The sequence below is a fragment of the Panulirus ornatus genome, chromosome 51 (genome assembly GCF_036320965.1).
Source record: "Panulirus ornatus isolate Po-2019 chromosome 51, ASM3632096v1, whole genome shotgun sequence".
Lineage (NCBI taxonomy): Eukaryota > Metazoa > Arthropoda > Malacostraca > Decapoda > Palinuridae > Panulirus > Panulirus ornatus.
In genome coordinates, this window is record NC_092274.1 from 570,571 (window position 1) to 589,608 (window position 19,038).

General features: G+C 38.8%; 1 protein-coding gene across 4 annotated transcripts in view; it reads left to right on the plus strand.

Moving 5' to 3' along the window:
• cN-IIIB (cytosolic 5'-nucleotidase IIIB) overlaps nucleotides 1-19,038 on the plus strand; it is a 46,724-nt gene that overhangs the window by 22,653 nt on the left and 5,033 nt on the right. For all 4 annotated transcript variants that reach the window (XM_071691656.1, XM_071691655.1, XM_071691657.1 and 1 more), the window contains 2 exons: nucleotides 12,288-12,510; nucleotides 17,285-17,447. In XM_071691656.1, the coding sequence (XP_071547757.1) occupies nucleotides 12,288-12,510; nucleotides 17,285-17,447 (386 nt within the window). The remainder of the gene's footprint in view (nucleotides 1-12,287; nucleotides 12,511-17,284; nucleotides 17,448-19,038) is intronic.

Below are 19,038 nucleotides of genomic sequence, written 5' to 3' on the forward strand. Positions count from 1 at the left end.
CAAAATGACAAATTTTTTGTTTGTAGTACAAAGTAAAACAAATTTCCTTAACTAATTGACCAGTATGCTGAAATTTTGGTAGTTGGCAGGCATCATTGCTTTCTTGAGCACTTAATTGAATACAGATAATCAGTGCACAAAGGTTGGTCAGAGTTTTTGTATGAATATTAAGTCATTGGCTTTTGTTGGTATAGTTAAGATATATTTTATTAATTTGGATGTTAGCTGACACTTGACAAATCCCGATGAGAATTTGCTTGCCTTTAAATTGCCATACAGAATTGAATTTAATGGGGAATAGTTATTCTGTATATGATTAATATCAGTATATGTTGAAAAAGTAAGTGATAATTTTTGTTTTTCAATTTTTGTAGAAGTTATATGTAAAATTCATGGACATTAGTAGTATATCTTACTGTTTTGGTCATAACACATGAAGATATGAAGATGGTCAACAACTAATATCTTAATGAATAATTATGCTTGCACCACATTTCTTTCAGTGCATGAAAAAGCATAAATGATATGAAGCATTGGCCATCAACCTTTTTGAGTTGCTTTGTATTTGCTCCACTTTGTGTACCCCCTGATGATACAGCACTGGTGGCATACTTTCAAGTGAGAAACATCTAAAGTTGTGGGCTAAGTTTGGAAGAGTGTGTGAAAGAAGGTTAATGGGTTTGGGAGGGTTGAAGGACAGGTATGAGTTCATATGGAGAAACTTGGAGGAAGTGATTTTTTTATAGATACCTGGGAGTGGACTTGGCAGAAAATGGAACCATGGAAGCAGAATTGAGTCATAGGGGGAGTTGAAGGGCACTGAAGAATGTGTGGAAAGGGAAACTGTTGTGGGAGGATAAAATTATGTGTGTTTGAAGGTATAGTTGTCCTAAAAACATTATATGATTGCAAAGCATGATCTATAGATAAGGCTGCATGGAGGAGGGTGGATGTTTTGGTATTGAAATGTTTGAGAATATTGTGTGGTGGTTTGATTAAGTAATGAAAGAATAAGAGAGAGGTGTGATATTAAAAACAGTATGGTTGAAAGAGGTGATGAGGGTGTGCTGAAATGGTTTGGACATATTGGGAGAATGAGTGAGGAAAGGTTGGCAAAGAGGATATGTGTGGGAACAAGGAACAAAGAGGATATGGAGGGAACAAGGAGAATGGGGAGACCAAATTAGAGATGGAAGGATGGAGTGATTAGGGCCTGAACATGCAGGAGGGTGAAAGGCATGCAAAGGATAGAGTGAATTGGAACAATGTGGCAAACTAGGCTTGATGTTCTGTCATTGGACTGAATTTGGGGATGTGAAGCATTTGGGATAAACCATTAAAAGATCTTCAGGGCCTGATTGTGGACAGGGAGCTGTAGATTCAGTGCATTATGCATGACTGCCTGTGAATGGATGTGAATGGGTGTGGCTTTTCTCCATTAGTTCCTGATGCTACCTTGCTAATGCAGGATATGGCTATCATGTATGAAAAAAGCCAAATACTATCTAAATTGCAGATGTTTTTACCTTTAGAGGGGGACCTCTAGTCTGAATTATGTACAGTTATCTAGCGAACACTAGGACCTTGAAGTGAAAATGTCCCAGTGAGTCTTGCAAATTTATTTGTCTGTCTTTTAACCATGCTTATAAGGGATGACTGGATTGATTTCCCATGTATTAATGTAATGGTTTACCATTCTGATCATAAAGTAATGCTTAAATGAATTTGAACTATATATTTGCTTTAAACATAAAGGAATCCTTATTAAAGCCATTTTGTGTGACATTTATCCCTCTCTTGTCTGTATAATGTTGCCTCATTGTGCATTCAGACCCAAGTATTTCATATAGAAGCTTCCCAAAATCTTTAAGCTACTAGTTAGCAAGTGTTGAGGACTCAGAAGCAGTATCAAAAGTATTTGCTCAAGAATCCTGCATGTTAGCCTCGATATAGAAATGTGAAGTTTGCATTAAGAAGTAAGAATGTGTGAAAAGAATAAGGGTCATCTCTCTAATATTTGCTAAGAGGAATACAGTCAAATTTCAAAAATTAGAATACCTTGGGACTAAAGTGTGTGGATTCCTGAAAATTATGAACTTTTGAGTGGTGACACTGTCTGGCCTTTTCATGCAAAAGAGAACCAAAAATAGGCACCTCTTCATTGCTGCATTGCTTGAACCACTCATAAACCACTTCATCAAGCTCTGCTAACCTTTCTCTGTGCAGTGAAATAATGCTTGGCCCTACTGTTGTTTGCTTGTTTCACTCATAGGTAATTTCAAGATCTTTGTGCATATCCTTGTGATACCATAGATTATTTCCAAGACAATACTGTTCATTGAATTTTGGTGTTGAGACACCCTTCTCTAGTTTTTGTAACATGATATTTCCATTTTTTGCATGATAGAAAGAGTAGTGTTCTTTAAATCTGAAACTTTCCATGGGTAAACCATGGAAAGTTCTGTGGGGCCTGGATGTGGAAAGGGAGCTGTGGTTTCGGGCATTATTACATGACAGCTAGGGACTGAGTGTGAACGAATGGGGCCTTTGTTGTCTTTTCCTAGCGCTACCTCGCACACATGAGGAGGGAGGGGGATGTTATTCCATGTGTGGTGAGGTGGCAATGGGAATAAATAAAGGCAGACAGTATGAATTATGTACATGTGTATATATGTATATGTTTGTGTGTGTATATATATATATATATGTGCATTGAGATGTATAAGTATGTATATTTGCATGTGTAGACGTGTATGTATATACATGTGTATGGGGGTGGGTTGGGCCATTTCTTTTGTCTGTTTCCTTGCGCTACCGCGCAAACGCGAGAGACAGCGACAAAAAAAAAAAGTATATTTTTGAGTGCTGCAGACTATCAAAATTTGTATTATTCAGCTCTGTATGGATGCAGGAATTAGAAATCTGATGCACACAAAGAGTTGTGGAGAAACAAGAAAGTTTTAAGAGGGATATTGCTGTATGACGTACTTGAAAGGTTGGCAGACCACCGGATCAGTGTGATGACAATATGGCTAAAACGGAAAAAATCATAAGGAGAAAGCACTACTGAAAGAATATATAGTAGTCTTATCTTATTGTATTTACTGGTGTTTTCTGTAGGCTAAAATGTTTTTTATTATACAAATACAAGCTTCGCTGTGGATTAGTTCTTTTAGTAACACTGCAAATTTATTTTGATACATGATTAAACTTAATAAAGTATCTGTCTTTACCTTGTATGCTGTCTTCTGTTATGCAGGATGGCTCATTCATTTTAAACTTTTTAGTATTTCCACTTTTCAATGAATTTCTTCAGTGCTGCAGTTTAGGTGTATTACACATGACAGCTAGAGAAAGAATGTGAGTGGATGTGGCCTTTCTTCACCTGTTCCTAGCTGGCACTAACTCACCAGTGCTGGAAGTGGGGATCAAGTATGAAGAAAAACTATACTTTACCCATATATGTACTTCTTCACTCAAGTCTTTCCACCATATCATTGGTCATTCATGATTTATCTTTAATAATTTGCAGGGAAGTAGTGCAAAGGACGGATATGTATAAAAGAAAGTGGCAGGAGGTCAAGAGAAAGGTGCAAGAGGTGAATAAGGGCAAATGAGAGTTAGGATGAGAGAGTGTCATTAAATTTTAGGGAGAATAAAAAGATGTTTTGGAAGTAGGTAAATAAAGTGCATAAAACAAGAGAACAAATGGGAACATCTATGAAGGGGGCAAGTGGGGAGGTAATAACAAGAAATGAGAAGGAGATGGAGTGAATATTTTGAAGGTTTGTTGAATGTGTTTGATGATAGAGTGGCAGATATAGGGTGTTTTGGTCGGGGTGGTGTGCAAAGTGAGAGGGTCAGGGAGAATGGTTTGGTGAACAGAGAAGAGGTAGTGAAAGCTTTGCAGAAGATGAAAGCCGGCAAGGTGGCGGGTTTGGATGGTATTGCAGTGGAATTTATTGAAAAAGGGGGTGACTTCGTAGTTGATTGTTTGGTAAATCCTCCCCTCTCGTTTTTTTAATTTTTCCAAAAGAAGGAACAGAGAATTGGGCGAGGTGAGGGAATTCCCTCAAAGGCCCAGTCCTCTGTTCTTAGCGCTACCTCGCTAATGCGGGAAATGGCGAATAGTTTGAAAGAAAGAAAAGAAAAATATGAATCATGGTGGAGTGCCTGACAATTGGCGGAATGCATGCATAGTGCCATTGTACAAAGGCAAAGGGGATAAAGGTGAGTGTTCAAATTGCAGAGGCATAAGTTTGTTGAGTATTCCTGGGAAATTATATGGGAGGGTATTGATTGAGGGGGTGAAGGCATGTACAGAGCATCAAAATGGGGAAGAGCAGTGTGGTTTCAGAAGTGGTAGAGGATGTGTGGATCAGGTGTTTGCTTTAAAGAATGTATGTGAGAACTACTTAGATAAACAGATGGATTTTTATGTAGCATTTATGGATCTGAAGAAGGCATATGAAAGGGTGGATAGAGATGCTTTGTGGAAGGTTTTAAGAATATATGGTGTGGGAGGTAAGTTGCTAGAAGCAGTGAAAAGTTCTTACTGAGGATGTAAGGCATGTGTACGAGTAGGAAGAGAGGAAAGTGATTGGTTCCCAGTGAATGTCGGTTTGCGACAGGGGTGCATGATGTCTCCATGGTTGTTTAATTTGTGTATGGATTAGGTGTTTAGGGAGGTGAATGCAAGAGTTTTGGAGAGAGGGGCAAGTATGCAGTCTGTTGTGGATGAGAGGCCTTGGGAAGTAAGTTCACTTATGATACAGCGCTGGTGGCTGATTCGGGAGAGAAACTGCAGAAGTCGGTGACTGAGTTTGGTAAAGTGTGTGAAAGAAGAAAGTTGAGCGTAAATGTGAATAAGAATAAGGTCATTAGGTTCAGTGGGGTTGAGGAACTAGTTAATTGGGAGGTAAGTTTGAATGGAGAAATAATTGAGGAAGTGAATTGTTTTAGATATCTGGAAGTGGATTTGGCAGCGGTTGGAACCATGGAAGCGGAAGTGAATCATAGGGTTGAGGAGGGAACGAAAGTTCTGGGAGCGTTGAAGAATGTGTGGAAGTTGAGAATGTTATCTTGGAAAGCAAAAATGGATATGTTTGAAGGAATAGTGGTTCCAACAACATTATATGGTTGCGAGGCGTGGGCTATAGATAGAGTTGTTTGGAGGAGGGTGGATGCATTGGAAATGAGATGTTTGAGGACAATATGTGGTGTGAGGTGGTTTGATCGAGTAAGTAATGAAAGGGTAAGAGAGATGTGTGGTAATAAAAAGAGTGTGGTTGGGAGAGCAGAAGGGGGTGTTTTGAAGTGGTTTGGTCGCATGGAGAGAATGAGTGAGGAAAGATTGACAAAGAGGATATATGTGTCAGAGGTGGAGGGAACGAGGAGAAGTGGGAGACCAAATTGGAGGTGGAAAGATGGAGTGAAAAAGATTTTGAGTGATCAGGGCCTGAACATGCAGGAGGGTGAAAAGGGTGCAAGGAATAGAGTGAATTGGAATGATGTGGTATACCGGGGTCGAAGTCCTGTCAATGGATTGAACCAGGGCATGTGAAGTGTCTGGGGTAAACCATGGAAAGTTCTGTGGGGCCTGGATGTGGAAAGGGAGGTGTGGTTTTGGTGCATTATACATGACAGCTAGAGACTGAGTGTGAACGAATGTGGCCTTTGTTGTCTTTTCCTAGCGCTACCTCGTGCACATGCGGGGGGAGGAGGTTGTCATTTCATGTGTGGTGGGGTGGCAACGGGAATGAATAAGGGCAGACAGTATGAATTATGTACATGTGTATATATGTATGTGTTTGTGTGTGTATATATACGTATCCGTTGAGATGTATAGGTATGTTTATGTGCGTGTGTGGATGTGTATGTATATACATGTGTATGTGGGTGGGTTGGGCCATTCTTTCGTGTGTTTCCTTGTGCTATCTCGCTAACGCGGGAGCCAGCAACAAAGGAAAAAAAAAAAAATTATTATTGTTATTATTATTATTATTATTATTATTATTATTGTACTTGACCACTGTTCCTGAATCAGCAAGGTATTACCTGGAAACAGATGAAGAATGGCCCATACATGTGTATACATAAATGCCCCAACACACGCATATACATGCACATACATATTAACATGTACATGTGTATATATATATATATATATATATATATATATATATGTATATACATACATACATATACACATACATATACATATATATACACATGTACATTTTCATACTTGCTTGCCTTCATCCATTCCTGGTTCAACCCCACCCCACAGGAAACAGCATCGTTACCCCCTGCTTCAGCGAGGTAACGCCAGGAAAACAGACAAAAAAGGCCACGTTTATTCACATTCAGTCTCTAGCTGTCATATGTAATGCACCAAAACCACAGCTCCCTATCCACATCCAGCCTCACAGACCTTTCCTTGGTTTACCCCAGATGTTTCATTTTCCTTTTATCTCATCGAACCCACCTTTTTGTCCTTGCAACATTATTCTATTTATGTATATCATATATCTGTGTTTGCAGAATAACTTATTTTCTTGCATTATTACTGTTGATTGTGCTGTAATTTGAAAATTTATGTGTCTCTTTTCTTATTTTTTTTGTACAAGCTCAGTAGTAGAAGTATTTTTTTTATTGTACAAGCCTCAAAGTAGAAGTATTTTTTTTTTTTATTGAATGAGCCTAGTAAGTAGAAATATTGACAAACTTTCAAATCCAGCAACCTTGGGACTGAGCAGTTGCCTTCTTATATATTTTGCCAGATTAAAGGTACTGGTACTGCCAAAGGGACCATATAGCACATTCAGTGAATTATGACATAACTTGCAGGATTAAATTTCTCAACATGCAAGATGAACAAGTTTTAAACATAACAATTTGTGTAAAAATGAGGGCAAATGAGAGTTGGGGTGAGAGAGTATCATTAAATTTTAGGGAGAATAAAAAGATGTTCTGGAAGGAGGTAAATAAAGTGCTTAAGACAAGGGAGCAAATGGGAACTTCAGTGAAGGGGGCAAATGGGGAGGTGATAACAAGTAGTGGTGATGTGAGAAGGAGATGGAGTGAGTATTTTGAAGGTTTCTTGAATGTGTTTGATGATAGAGTGGCAGATATAGGGTGTTTTGGTCGAGGTGGTGTGCAAAGTGAGAGGGTTAGGGAAAATGATTTGGTAAACAGAGAAGAGGTAGTAAAAGCTTTGCGGAAGATGAAAGCCGGCAAGGCAGCAGGTTTGGATGGTATTGCAGTGGAATTTATTAAAAAAGGGGGTGACTGCATTGTTGACTGGTTGGTAAGGTTATTAATGTATGTATAACTCATGGTGAGGTGCCTGAGGATTGGCAGGAATGCTTGCATAGTGCCATTGTACAAAGGCAAAGGGGATAAGAGTGAGTGCTCAAATTACAGAGGTATAAGTTTGTTGAGTATTTCTGGTAAATTATATGGGAGGGTATTGATTGAGAGGGTGCAGGCATGTACAGAGCATCAGATTGGGGAAGAGCAGTGTGGTTTCAGAAGTGGTAGAGGATGTGTGGATCAGGTGTTTGCTTTGAAGAATGTATGTGAGAAATGTTTAGAAAAGCAAATGGATTTGTAAGTAGCATTTATGGATCTGAAGAAGGCATATGATAGAGTTGATAGAGATGCTCTGTGGAAGGTACTAAGAATATATGGTGTGGGAGGCAAGTTGTTAGAAGCAGTGAAAAGTTTTTATCGAGGATGTAAGGCATGTGTACGTGTAGGAAGAGAGGAAAGTGATTGGTTCTCAGTGAATGTCGGTTTGCGGCAGGGGTGCATGATGTCTCCATGGTTGTTAATTTGTTTATGGATGCGTTTGTTAGGGAGGTGAATGCAAGAGTTTTGGAAAGAGGGGCAAGTATGCAGTCTGTTGTGGATGAGAGAGCTTGGGAAGTGAGTCAGTTGTTGTTTGCTGATGATAGAGTGCTGGTGGCTGATTCATGTGAGAAACTGCAGAAGCTGGTGACTGAGTTTGGTAAAGTGTGTGAAAGAAGAAAGTTAAGAGTAAATGTGAATAAGAGCAAGGTTATTAGATACAGTAGGGTTGAGGGTCAAGTCAATTGGGAGGTAAGTTTGAATGGAGAAAAACTGGAAGTAAAGTGCTTTAGATATCTGGGAGTGGATCTGGCAGCAGATGGAACCATGGAAGCGGAAGTGAATCATAGGGTGGGGGAGGGGACGAAAATTCTGGGAGCCTTGAAGAATGTGTGGAAGTTGAGAACATTATCTCAGAAAGCAAAAATGGGTATGTTTGAAGGAATTGTGTTTCCAACAATGTTGTATGGTTGCGAGACGTGGGCTATGGATAGAGTTGTGCGCAGGAGGATGGATGTGCTGGAAATGAGATGTTTGAGGACAATATGTGGTGTGAGGTGGATTGATCGAGTAAGTAATGTAAGGGTAAAAGAGATGTGTGGAAATAAAAAGAGCGTGGTTGAGAGAGCAGAAGAGGGTGTTTTGAAATGGTTTGGGCACATGGAGAGAATGAGTGAGGAAAGATTGACCAAGAGGATATATGTGTCGGAGGTGGAGGGAACGAGGAGAAGTGGGAGACCAAATTGGAGGTGGAAAGATGGAGTGAAAAAGATTTTGAGTGATTGGGGCCTGAACATGCAGGAGGGTTAAAGGTGGGCAAGGAATAGAGTGAATTGAATCGATGTGGTATACCGGGGTCGACATGCTGTCAATGGATTGAACCAGGGCATGTGAAGCATCTGGGGTAAACCATGGAAAGTTTGATCGAGTAAGTAACGTAAGGGTAAGAGAGATGTGTGGAAATAAAAAGAGCGTGGTTGAGAGAGCAGAAGAGGGTGTTTTGAAATGGTTTGGGCACATGGAGAGAATGAGTGAGGAAAGATTGACCAAGAGGATATATGTGTCGGAGGTGGAGGGAACGAGGAGAAGAGGGAGACCAAATTGGAGGTGGAAAGATGAAGTGAAAAAGATTTTGTGTGATCGGGGCCTGAACATGCAGGAGGGTGAAAGGAGGGCAAGGAATAGAGTGAATTGGAGCGATGTGGTATACCGGGGTTGACGTGCTGTCAGTGGATTGAATCAAGGCATGTGAAGCGTCTGGGGTAAACCATGGAAAGCTGTGTAGGTATGTATATTTGCGTGTGTGGACGTATGTATATACATGTGTATGGGGGGGTTGGGCCATTTCTTTCGTCTGTTTCCTTGCACTACCTCGCAAACGCGGGAGACAGCGACAAAGTATAAAAAAAAAAATATATATATATATATATATATATATATATATATATATATATATATATATATATATATATATTTTCTTTTGGAAAATTTAAAAAAACCAGAACCCCATATTCAAGCCAGAATGACCTCTCTGTGGTCTCCCCTGACCTGGCTCAGCCCATTGACAGTGTATTTTCCCCTGTATAGCACTTCACTCTAATTTTCTTTCTCTTGATGTGCTCTATACACTCTTTGCTCTTTGAGGCCTTGATGATAACTCAAAGCCTCTTTCACTCTTTCATTCCCTCTTCCTAGTGTCCCCCTCCCCCTTACTTCATCCACTTCTGACACTTATCCATTAAGTCATCTCTCATCACTCATCTTCATCATATGTCCAAACCACTTCGGCACACCCCATTCAGCTCTTCTTAATCATATTTAGCTTACCATCTCACCTCTCTCTTACAGTATCATTCCTCACATTATCAACTCTCTCACACCATCTGTTGTCCTTTAGCATTTTATTTCCAATGCACATATCTTCCTTCATTCTTTTGGATTTATGGATCACGAGTCACATCCATGAGTTGGATCCACAATGCCAACAGTCATACCCATCTTTGCCTCACAGTTAATGATTTCTCTGTCCATATGCTTCTCACTGCACCCAGGACCTTTGCCCTTTCACCACCACCCCACCCCACCCCAACTGAAACTTTTGAGCATGCTTTTATTCACTTATACTCTTAACATGCTCCCATACTAAGACATCTGCCACCAGAGCTGTGATTTCAGCAAGCAGCAACTGACACCTCCCAGGCCATCCTAGCCCTAGCATACCATAGAATAATCCCTCTCCCTAAGACCCTTACAGGTACCTTCACCACTCAGTCCATAAACAGATTAAACAGCCTAGCCATGATAACAACACACACCCTTGTTGCAGACCCACCTCTCATCGGAACAACTCACTACCCTCACACACATACGCATCTTACTGTTGCGATGTGATAAAAACTCATCTGCATCCAGAAGCTCTCCCACATCATATATTCATAGTACCTTCCACAAGGCATCTCTGTCAACTCTACCATACTCCTCCTCCTGATCTATAAATGTCACATACAAATCCCTCTCAATTGCTAAGTATTTTTCACACATATTCTTCAAAGCAAACACCTGATCTATGTGTCCTCTTTCATTCCCGAAGCCACATTGCTCCATTCCAATCTGATACTCTGTGCTTTCCACCACCATGTTGATAAAACCCCTTTCCTGTACACTTTATTGGATATACTGAACAGACCTATACTTTTGTGATTTGAGGATTAACTTTTGTACCCCTTGCCTTTTGTAATGGTACTATACAGGCACTTCACTTTGGACCATACATACATTGAAAATCTTGACAAACCAGTTCAGCAACACTAGTACCACCTTTCTTAAGAAATAAAACTGTAATTCCGTCCACTTCAGCTGCCTTGCCACTCTTTATTTTATACAAGCCTTTCACCACCTCTTGTGTTTTCATCAGTCCTTTTCCATAATTTCCTTGCTGTGCATACCTCCTCATCCTAAAGACCCCATATCTGCCACCTTACCATGTGGCACATTTGATACTTCTTTAGAATTCTCACTACATCTTTTCTTTGCCTCTTCTTTGCTTGTTACCACTTCATCAAATGCTCCCCCTATACCTCTGTTTGTTCTCTTGTTCATCTCACATTGTTCACCTCCTTCCAAAACATGTTGTAAATTCCCTGAAATTTCCCATTATTTTCACCCATTCTCACAATTGCCCACTTTTCATTTTGATCTACCATTTTTTGTGCATCTCCTAACTATATGCACTTCCCTGCTCTTTACTCTCTCACTAGTAACTTAATCATCCTACCACTCTCAACCTTTTCTCAAATGTTCTCATTCCAACCACTGCTTACCACACAGTTCACCTTAACATATAAGCAGTATCTATTTATCTATCAATATCTCTGATGCCTGTTCCATTCTAGAACTTCCTCAAGGGGGTGGCCATGGTAATAGTGTCCATTACTGGAGAACTCTGGTGCTGCTTCCTAGCCTTTAGTGCCTCATCCTTAGCAGGCTGCTGGCAGAGAGCAAGTCTAAAGCAGTGTTTGCAGAGGCTCCTGTCTAATGTTCCTAATGACTACCTCTACCTAATGCTCATGCCTAATGTTCCCACCAACTGTAAATAGTACATCCCTGAATATCCTCCGTTCTTCATTCACTCCCCTAGTTTTGTTTACACTCTCCTTATGTCATTCTTTATCCAGTCTGTTTATACGGGAGAGCTTGTCTAACAGTAAAATCAGCTTTAATTAAATCATTTAGATTTATAAAGAACACAGTAACTATTCTCAGAACATCCAACAGAATCACTCGTATCATCATTGAATATTATATTCCAGTGTCATATTGTTGTATTCCTTCCAGTAAAATCATTTAGCAGCAGTTTCACATATATGTACATGGCTGCCACATCATTGCCAGAATTCTTCACTATTTAGAGCTTCAGTGCTGTCACTGAAAGTGGATTGAAGATGCTTGGTAGCCAAAATGTTAACCAAAGATCATGAACATACCTTATTCCTGAGCATAAGAAGTTTTATTCATGTTGAAAACAAAAGAAAGGTAAAGGCACCACCCATTAGGAAGAGTGCAGCTCATGTTCATCTTTGAGTTTTGGTATATGAGGAACCTATCATGCCTCTGCCTCTGATTTTTAGTACTGCCAGAAATAAAATGTGTTAATCTTGTGTAATTTTTTCTTAATGCTTTAGTTTAATATATCTTATTTCTATAAATGTGCAATTTTGTTGAATATTAAAGTGATATTTGTAAGTGCTGTTCAGTGAAAGTTGTTGGATTGGGAATGTTGAGGTTGAAGTCTTTCACATTCTGACCTTATTACTGCTTTATTAATGCTATCAGCAAGCTTTTCACCTTTTTTTCCTCATGTTTTATGTTTGATAAGTGTCACTGCAAAATAGTAAAGGTGGTAGGTTTCCAAAAATTTAGAATATTCTTATTTGTAGGTATCATGGATAACAGTGCTCTTATGCCACCATTCTACCGTCAAGAGGCTAACAGATTGCTGGGCAAATATTACCCAATTGAAATTGATCCCAAGATGACTGAGGAAGAGAAGATACCTTACATGTTAGAGTGGTATGGACAGATCCATAATCTCATTGTCAAGTGCCGTGTCAGTCAGGGTTCTCTTGAAGATATGGTCAGTGCCAGTAATGTCAAACTCAGGTATGGAAGTGTAATTTTGTTTTAAAGTTTATAACCCTTTGATGCAATTTTCATTGGAAAAGCCCTGTGACAATCCAAATTCTATCACAGTTATATCAGTTGTGACAATGTATGAAAATATATATCCATTTGGCCCATGTATCTTGCATGTCTTAAAAGGCAACTAACAGATGGAAGTTAGGGTTGGCTGGAAATCTTCCTCTCCAGTTTACTTTCTGAAAGATGGAGCAGGAAAGAGCCAAATAAGGATCTTTTATTATCTGAGACTCACACAGTTCTGGATGCTTCCTTGCTTCTGTAGGAAATAGCAAATAAGTATAGAAAAAATATAATGGCAAAGACAGGATAGCAAAGCAGAAGGCACCTCCCCATCTACTTATCCTTATGGCTCAAGTGCCAGCAGGTGAAATATGAGGAAAACTATACCATGCAGTGAAGGGGGGAAGATACTGGCATGGGAATTTTCTAAGAAAGTCTTGAAAAAGTTCCTGTCAGTTTGGCAACATCTGCTCTTTAGGATTCTGAAAAAGAAAGACATGACTAGTGGTATGATTGACTTATAACTGATGAAATATGTTAGTAAAGTATTTGTTTAACCTCAAGTTGAAGTTATGTATAGTGTTCACATATACTACTTGAGATATCATCTCATCACAACCACTTATTGTAGGGGTTGAACCATGGAATGATAGGGGCAACTTTGAAGCATTTCTCTGTATCAGGTATCATCTGCCCCACATTTTTTTGTTATGAAGGGATATCAGCCAACAGCATCTTAACATCAAATTTATTTGTGTAAGGCACCTGTCCACTCAAATAATGCATCACTTACATTTACTTCCTCATACTTCTTAATCACAGCGCATATCAAAAAATAATGTCTGGATCATACTATACTTTCAAATACTCCTCCAGTTTCTCCTGAACAAATAACCCCTCTCAATTTGGAGCATTGCAGCATCTCAAAATAGGGAAGCAGAAATGTTAAATTTGATAATCCCAAAATGCAGTTTCTTCGTGTCTCTATCTGTGTAATGTTTAGTAACATAACATTACAGTTCAGCCAGAAATAAAGGGTTCTTAGACTCAAAAAGGAATATTACAGTGGAAGAAATAGCAGTCAAGGAGAAATCATAGACATTATTGTTAATGTAAACAGATTGATGAATGTTTTAGAGAAAGCCGAAATGCATAATTTTGTGCAAATATTTTTGAGATATAGGTATCTTTTTCATGGTAGAGAGCTCTGAGTAACCATTAATGTCTGTATGAAATTCCACAAAATCAGTCAGTCGTTGGAGTGATGATTTGACATGAATGGTACCCCAAATAACTTTCATTGATAACTAGGGAAGAAACTATGTACAGGGTTAAAACTGGTGGATCTGCTAATTTGTTAACAGCATAGAACCATCCTCGCTGTGAGGATCTTTTGTAAATCAGAGTTAGTATTAAGCTTTGATGATGCTTGTAATAGATATCTGCAAATATAGCAGAGAAAGGTACTTTTCTGGCAAGCCTGTTGGTTGAATATAGCTAGAAAAATAAGTGGGTTAATTTGTGTAATGTGGCACTCCACTGGTGACATGGTTCCAATTTGATATAACATTCATGTACTTTAACCTTTGATAGGGATGTCAGAAGAGATTCTGAATAAAAGGGTGGAGGAATGGTCAATGTCCCAAAAGATACAACATTATTAGGGTTGTTATGATTAAACCCTCTCATAGGACTAGACTAGCTGTAAAGACAGAGTTGCCACATCAATTTTCACTTGAGTGACTTGAGTTGGTGTTTCCTTGTTTAGATGTCTTGAAAATTGAGCTAACCTGGTTTGTATTAGCATGACACTATGTTATATTATAAGGATGGGTATGACTGCTTTTGTGCATTTTAACCTTCACTCCAAATTCCAAATAAGCTGACTTTATTCATGTTAGCTCTTCTTTGAATGAAAATTATCTTTGTTGAATTCTCATTAGCTGAAATTAGAACTTTGTGTCTTGGGGGATGGAATAACACCCTGTCCAGATAGCTTGAAATGTAATTGATTTTGGTGTAAACCTGATTAAACCAATTCAACTGCAGTGTCAAGAAATGAAAATAAATGAAATAGGATTTTTTTTGTGCGTAGGCTGTGTCTGAAAATGAATATCCTTCATGGTGCAAAATTTATTACAGTGTACACCTGTGCCTTAACTTGCAACATTTTAACTTGAGACATTTTAGGCTTTTAAAGTCTAAGAAATAGGGCATATTATCAGCTTGCAACACAAATGCTCCTTATTTGTGTGTGACATATTTGAAAAAAATGTTTTAATGTATGAAATTTCTTGATAATGAAACATTTCAGGACATTATGAGGTATTTTGTGACATTTGAAATGCAAAGTCATTCCTCTAATGATTTTATTATATGAAATTTCTTGATGAAATATTTCAGGGTATTTTGAGGTATTTTTATACTTACAGTGCATGTTTTGATGATGTTATAGTAGAATTCTATTTTATATATATATATATATATATATATATATATATATATATATATATATATATATATATATATATATATATATATTCTTCTTTTTCTTTCTTTCAAACTATTCGCCATTTCCCGCATTAGCGAGGTAGCGTTAAGAACAGAGGACTGGGCCTTTGAGGGAATACCCTCACCTGGCCCAATTCTCTGTTCCTTCTTTTGGGGGGGGAAAAAAAAAAAAAAACGAGAGGGGAGGATTTCCAGCCCCCCGCTCCCTCCCCTTTTAGTCGCCTTCTACGACACGCAGGGAATACATGGGAAGTATTCTTAATCCCCTATCGCATATATACCACCAACTAAAAAAAAATGCATTCTTACTTAATCCTATCCATTGTTGGACTGCTTGTAAACAAGAGAATGCTTAAGAACACCATGGTTTGTTTTCACTGCTACCCTATTATTCGCTGTATCCAGAGTACAGGTACACCACCGATTTTCCGGCACTTGGATCCAAAGCCTTGCTGGATTAACCATTTGGCCAAACCACCCATGGTCACTTGATAATAATTCATCAGCACCCCTGTAACTCGCTAATTATACATCTCCCATGTGTCTAAAGTATACCATGGCCTGCTAGAAATTTAGATCAAACAAATATTAAATGTTTGAGCACCCTATGATGTTAAGTCTGTCCTTAGATTGTTTAAATCCTGTGGGGTCTTCTTCATTTTCTGTTGTTAGTGTTTTCCTAGGTGTGCTTTGCCAGAATAATGCAGTTTTGTCTGCATTATACAGCTGCTCAGGACTGAGGTGCTCATCAGCTATGAGTTTCGCAAGTTCTTCCACATATTTGGCAGCTCCTTCGTGTTTTCAGACCGCTTTTCTCTGCACACTTTATTCATGGAAATTCCATGACGCTATTTGAATCTTTGAAGCCGTCCTTCACTATAGTCACGCTCATGTTGTAATTTAAGTTCTTTATGGAACAACTAAGCCTTATCCATTATCATGCTACCTGACAAGTCCACTCCATCACTCCCTTGCTGTTGAAACCATTCCATTATCACTTGATTGTGCTCAGTACTCTTACCATCTTTCATAGTTTTTCTAATTGTCATTTGCTTCTTGAAATCGCTGTCTGCATAGAATTTCAGTATTTTCTACCTTTGCTTCTTTATATCATAAACAGTTGATGAACCAGTACTGTAGATGTCACACAACTTACGCATCAAAACACCACTGTCCATTTTTTTCAAATCCTACTTTATCTTGGATCGTTATGGACTGGTGCTTACGCTTGACACCACAACTGACAGTCTCATATGTCTTAGAAGCCATAGCTAGGGTTAAATTTAAGCAAAGTAAGCTAAAAATCTCACAGGATTATGGTGTCACCACCAACAAGTACAGTGTAAAGAATGTAAATGAGCATGCCCTACACACAACGCCATCTGTGGCCACCCAGTAAACTAGTCTGGTGGCTGCGGTAATTTCAAGTTCCCTCACATAATTTTGTCTGGATTAAAGGAGGTGCCAAACCATCAATTGCCGGAAATTTGGTGTTTTATCTGTAATTGTAGATATTTTAATATATATGGCAGAAGACATATCAAAGATAGTCAGGGGAGCACATAAGGCTGTCACTCTTGAAGTGATTATAAAGACGCTTTGGAAGTTTGATAATGGCAGAAACTTATGGCTACAGCCTGTGTATTTTAAGAAAATTAATTAGGAAGGAGTTTACATATTTCTAGTGATGAATTTGGATGAAGCTGGCTTGTTTGGGAGATTAACATAAGCCTTGATATAAATGAGGAAGGAAGAAAAGATTTATTCAGGGTAAGCCCCAATGTAAGCTGACAATTTTTTTTGGAGACACTGCAGACAAAGACTAGTATGCTTGCTCTACCTCTTGAGTAACCCTCATTCCAATCCAACCCACTCCAGGAAATGTCAGTCGCAGTCACAACCTTTTCAATAAGTTTTCATTGAATATCATTTTACTTTTATCAAGACGGTGTTATATCTGTGGTAAACTAATGCATTTCAGGCATAGATTATCCTTAAGATATGAATTGGAAAAAATTTTGCCCTGAAACGTAACCCCCTCATTATGACATGGTTTTCAGTTGCTTAACTTGTGATGTTTCACCTTGTAACATGTTGTCTTGGAATGTAACTGTCACAAGTCAGGATTGTAAGTGTGGCATTTAGGTGTCATTTGATAATCTACTGTGAGCACTTACCTTAGTTTTTGAGTGAAAGTTAAAAATAGTAATGTCTTATTTTACAGAGAAGGGACAGAAAAACTTATGAATGAGCTCCACACAACAAATGTTCCAGTGTTAGTGTTTTCAGCAGGAATGGGAGACATCCTGGAGCAAGTTCTTAAGCATTTTAATGTGTACACAAATAATGTCAAAGTTGTGTCCAATTTCTTCAGATATGATGACAAGGTAGGGTTGAGATTTTTTATTTTCTGGATTTTACTTAGTCATAGGATAATCAAGTATGTGTGGAAGAGTCTTTATCATAATGGGTTAATGAGTTTGAATATTTCATTTGATGATATAGATTTGCTGTTACACTTAAATCAAATAAAAGAAAGTGGCAGGAGGTCAAGAGGAAGGTGCAAGAGTTGAAAAAGAGGGCAAATGAGAGCTGGGGTGAAAGAGTATTATTAAACTTTTTGAAGAATAGAAATATCTTTTGGAAGGAGGTGAATAATGTGCATAAGACAAGAAAACATATGGAAACACCAGTGAAGGGGGCAAAGGAGGAAGTAGTAACAGAAAGTGGTGAAGTGAGGCGATGGAGTGAGTATTTTGAAGGTTTGTTGATTGTATTTGATGATAGAGTGGCAGATATAGAGTGTGTTGGTCAGGGTGGTGAGCAAAGAGAGAGGTTCAAGGTGAATAGTTTGGTTAAGAGAGAAGAAATAGTGAAAGCTTTGCAGAAGATGAAATCCGGCAAGGCAGCGGGTTTGGATGGTATTGCAATTGATTTTTTTAAGAAGGGGTGACTGTGTTGTTGATTGGTTGGCAAGGATATTCATTGTATGTATGGATCATAGTGAAGGGCTGGGGATTGGCAGAATTCATGCATAGTGTCATTGTACAGAGGCAAAGGGGATAAAGATGAGTGTTCAAACTACAGAGGCATAAGTTTGTTGAGTATTCCTGGAAAATTGTATGGGAGGGTATTGATTGAGAGGGTGAAGGCATGACAGAGCATCAGACTGGGGAAGAGCACTGTGGTTTCAGAAGTTGTAGAGGATGTGTGGATCAGGTGTTTGCTTTGAAGATTGTGTGAGAAATGCATAGAAAAACAGATGGATTTGTATGTAGCATTAATGGATCTGGAGAAGACATATGAAAGGGTTGAAAGAGATGCTTTGTAGAAGGTCTTAAGAGTATATGGCATGGGAGATAAGCTGCTAGAAGCAATGAAAGGTTTTTACCAAAGATGTAAGGCATGTGTACGAGTAGGAAAAGAGGAGAGTGATTGGTTCCCAGTGAAGGTCAGTCTGCAGCAGGGGTGTGTGATGTCCCCATGGTTGTTTAATTTGTTTATGGATGGGGTGTTTAGGGAGGTGAATGCAAGAGTTTTGTAAAGAGGGGCAAGTATGAAGTCTGTTGGGGATGAGGGCCGGGAAGTGAGTTAGTTGTTGTTCACTGATGATACAGCTCTGGTAGCTGATTCAAGGGAGAAACTGCTGAAGTTGGTGACTGAGTTTGGAAGTGTATGAAAGGAGAAAGTTGAGAGTGAAGGTGAATAAGAACAAGGTTATTAGGTTCAGTAGGGTTGAGGGACAAGTTAATTTGGATGCAAGTTTGAATGGAGTAAAATTGGAGGAAGTGAAGTGTTTTAGATATCTTGGAGTGGACTTGGCAACATATGGAACCATGGAAGTGGAAGTGAGTCTCATGGTGGGGGAGGGGGATGAAGGTTTTAGGAGCGATGAAGAATGTGTGGAAGGCAAGAACGTTATCTCAGAGAGGAAAAATGGGTATGTTTGAAGGAATGGTAGTTCCAACAACATTATAT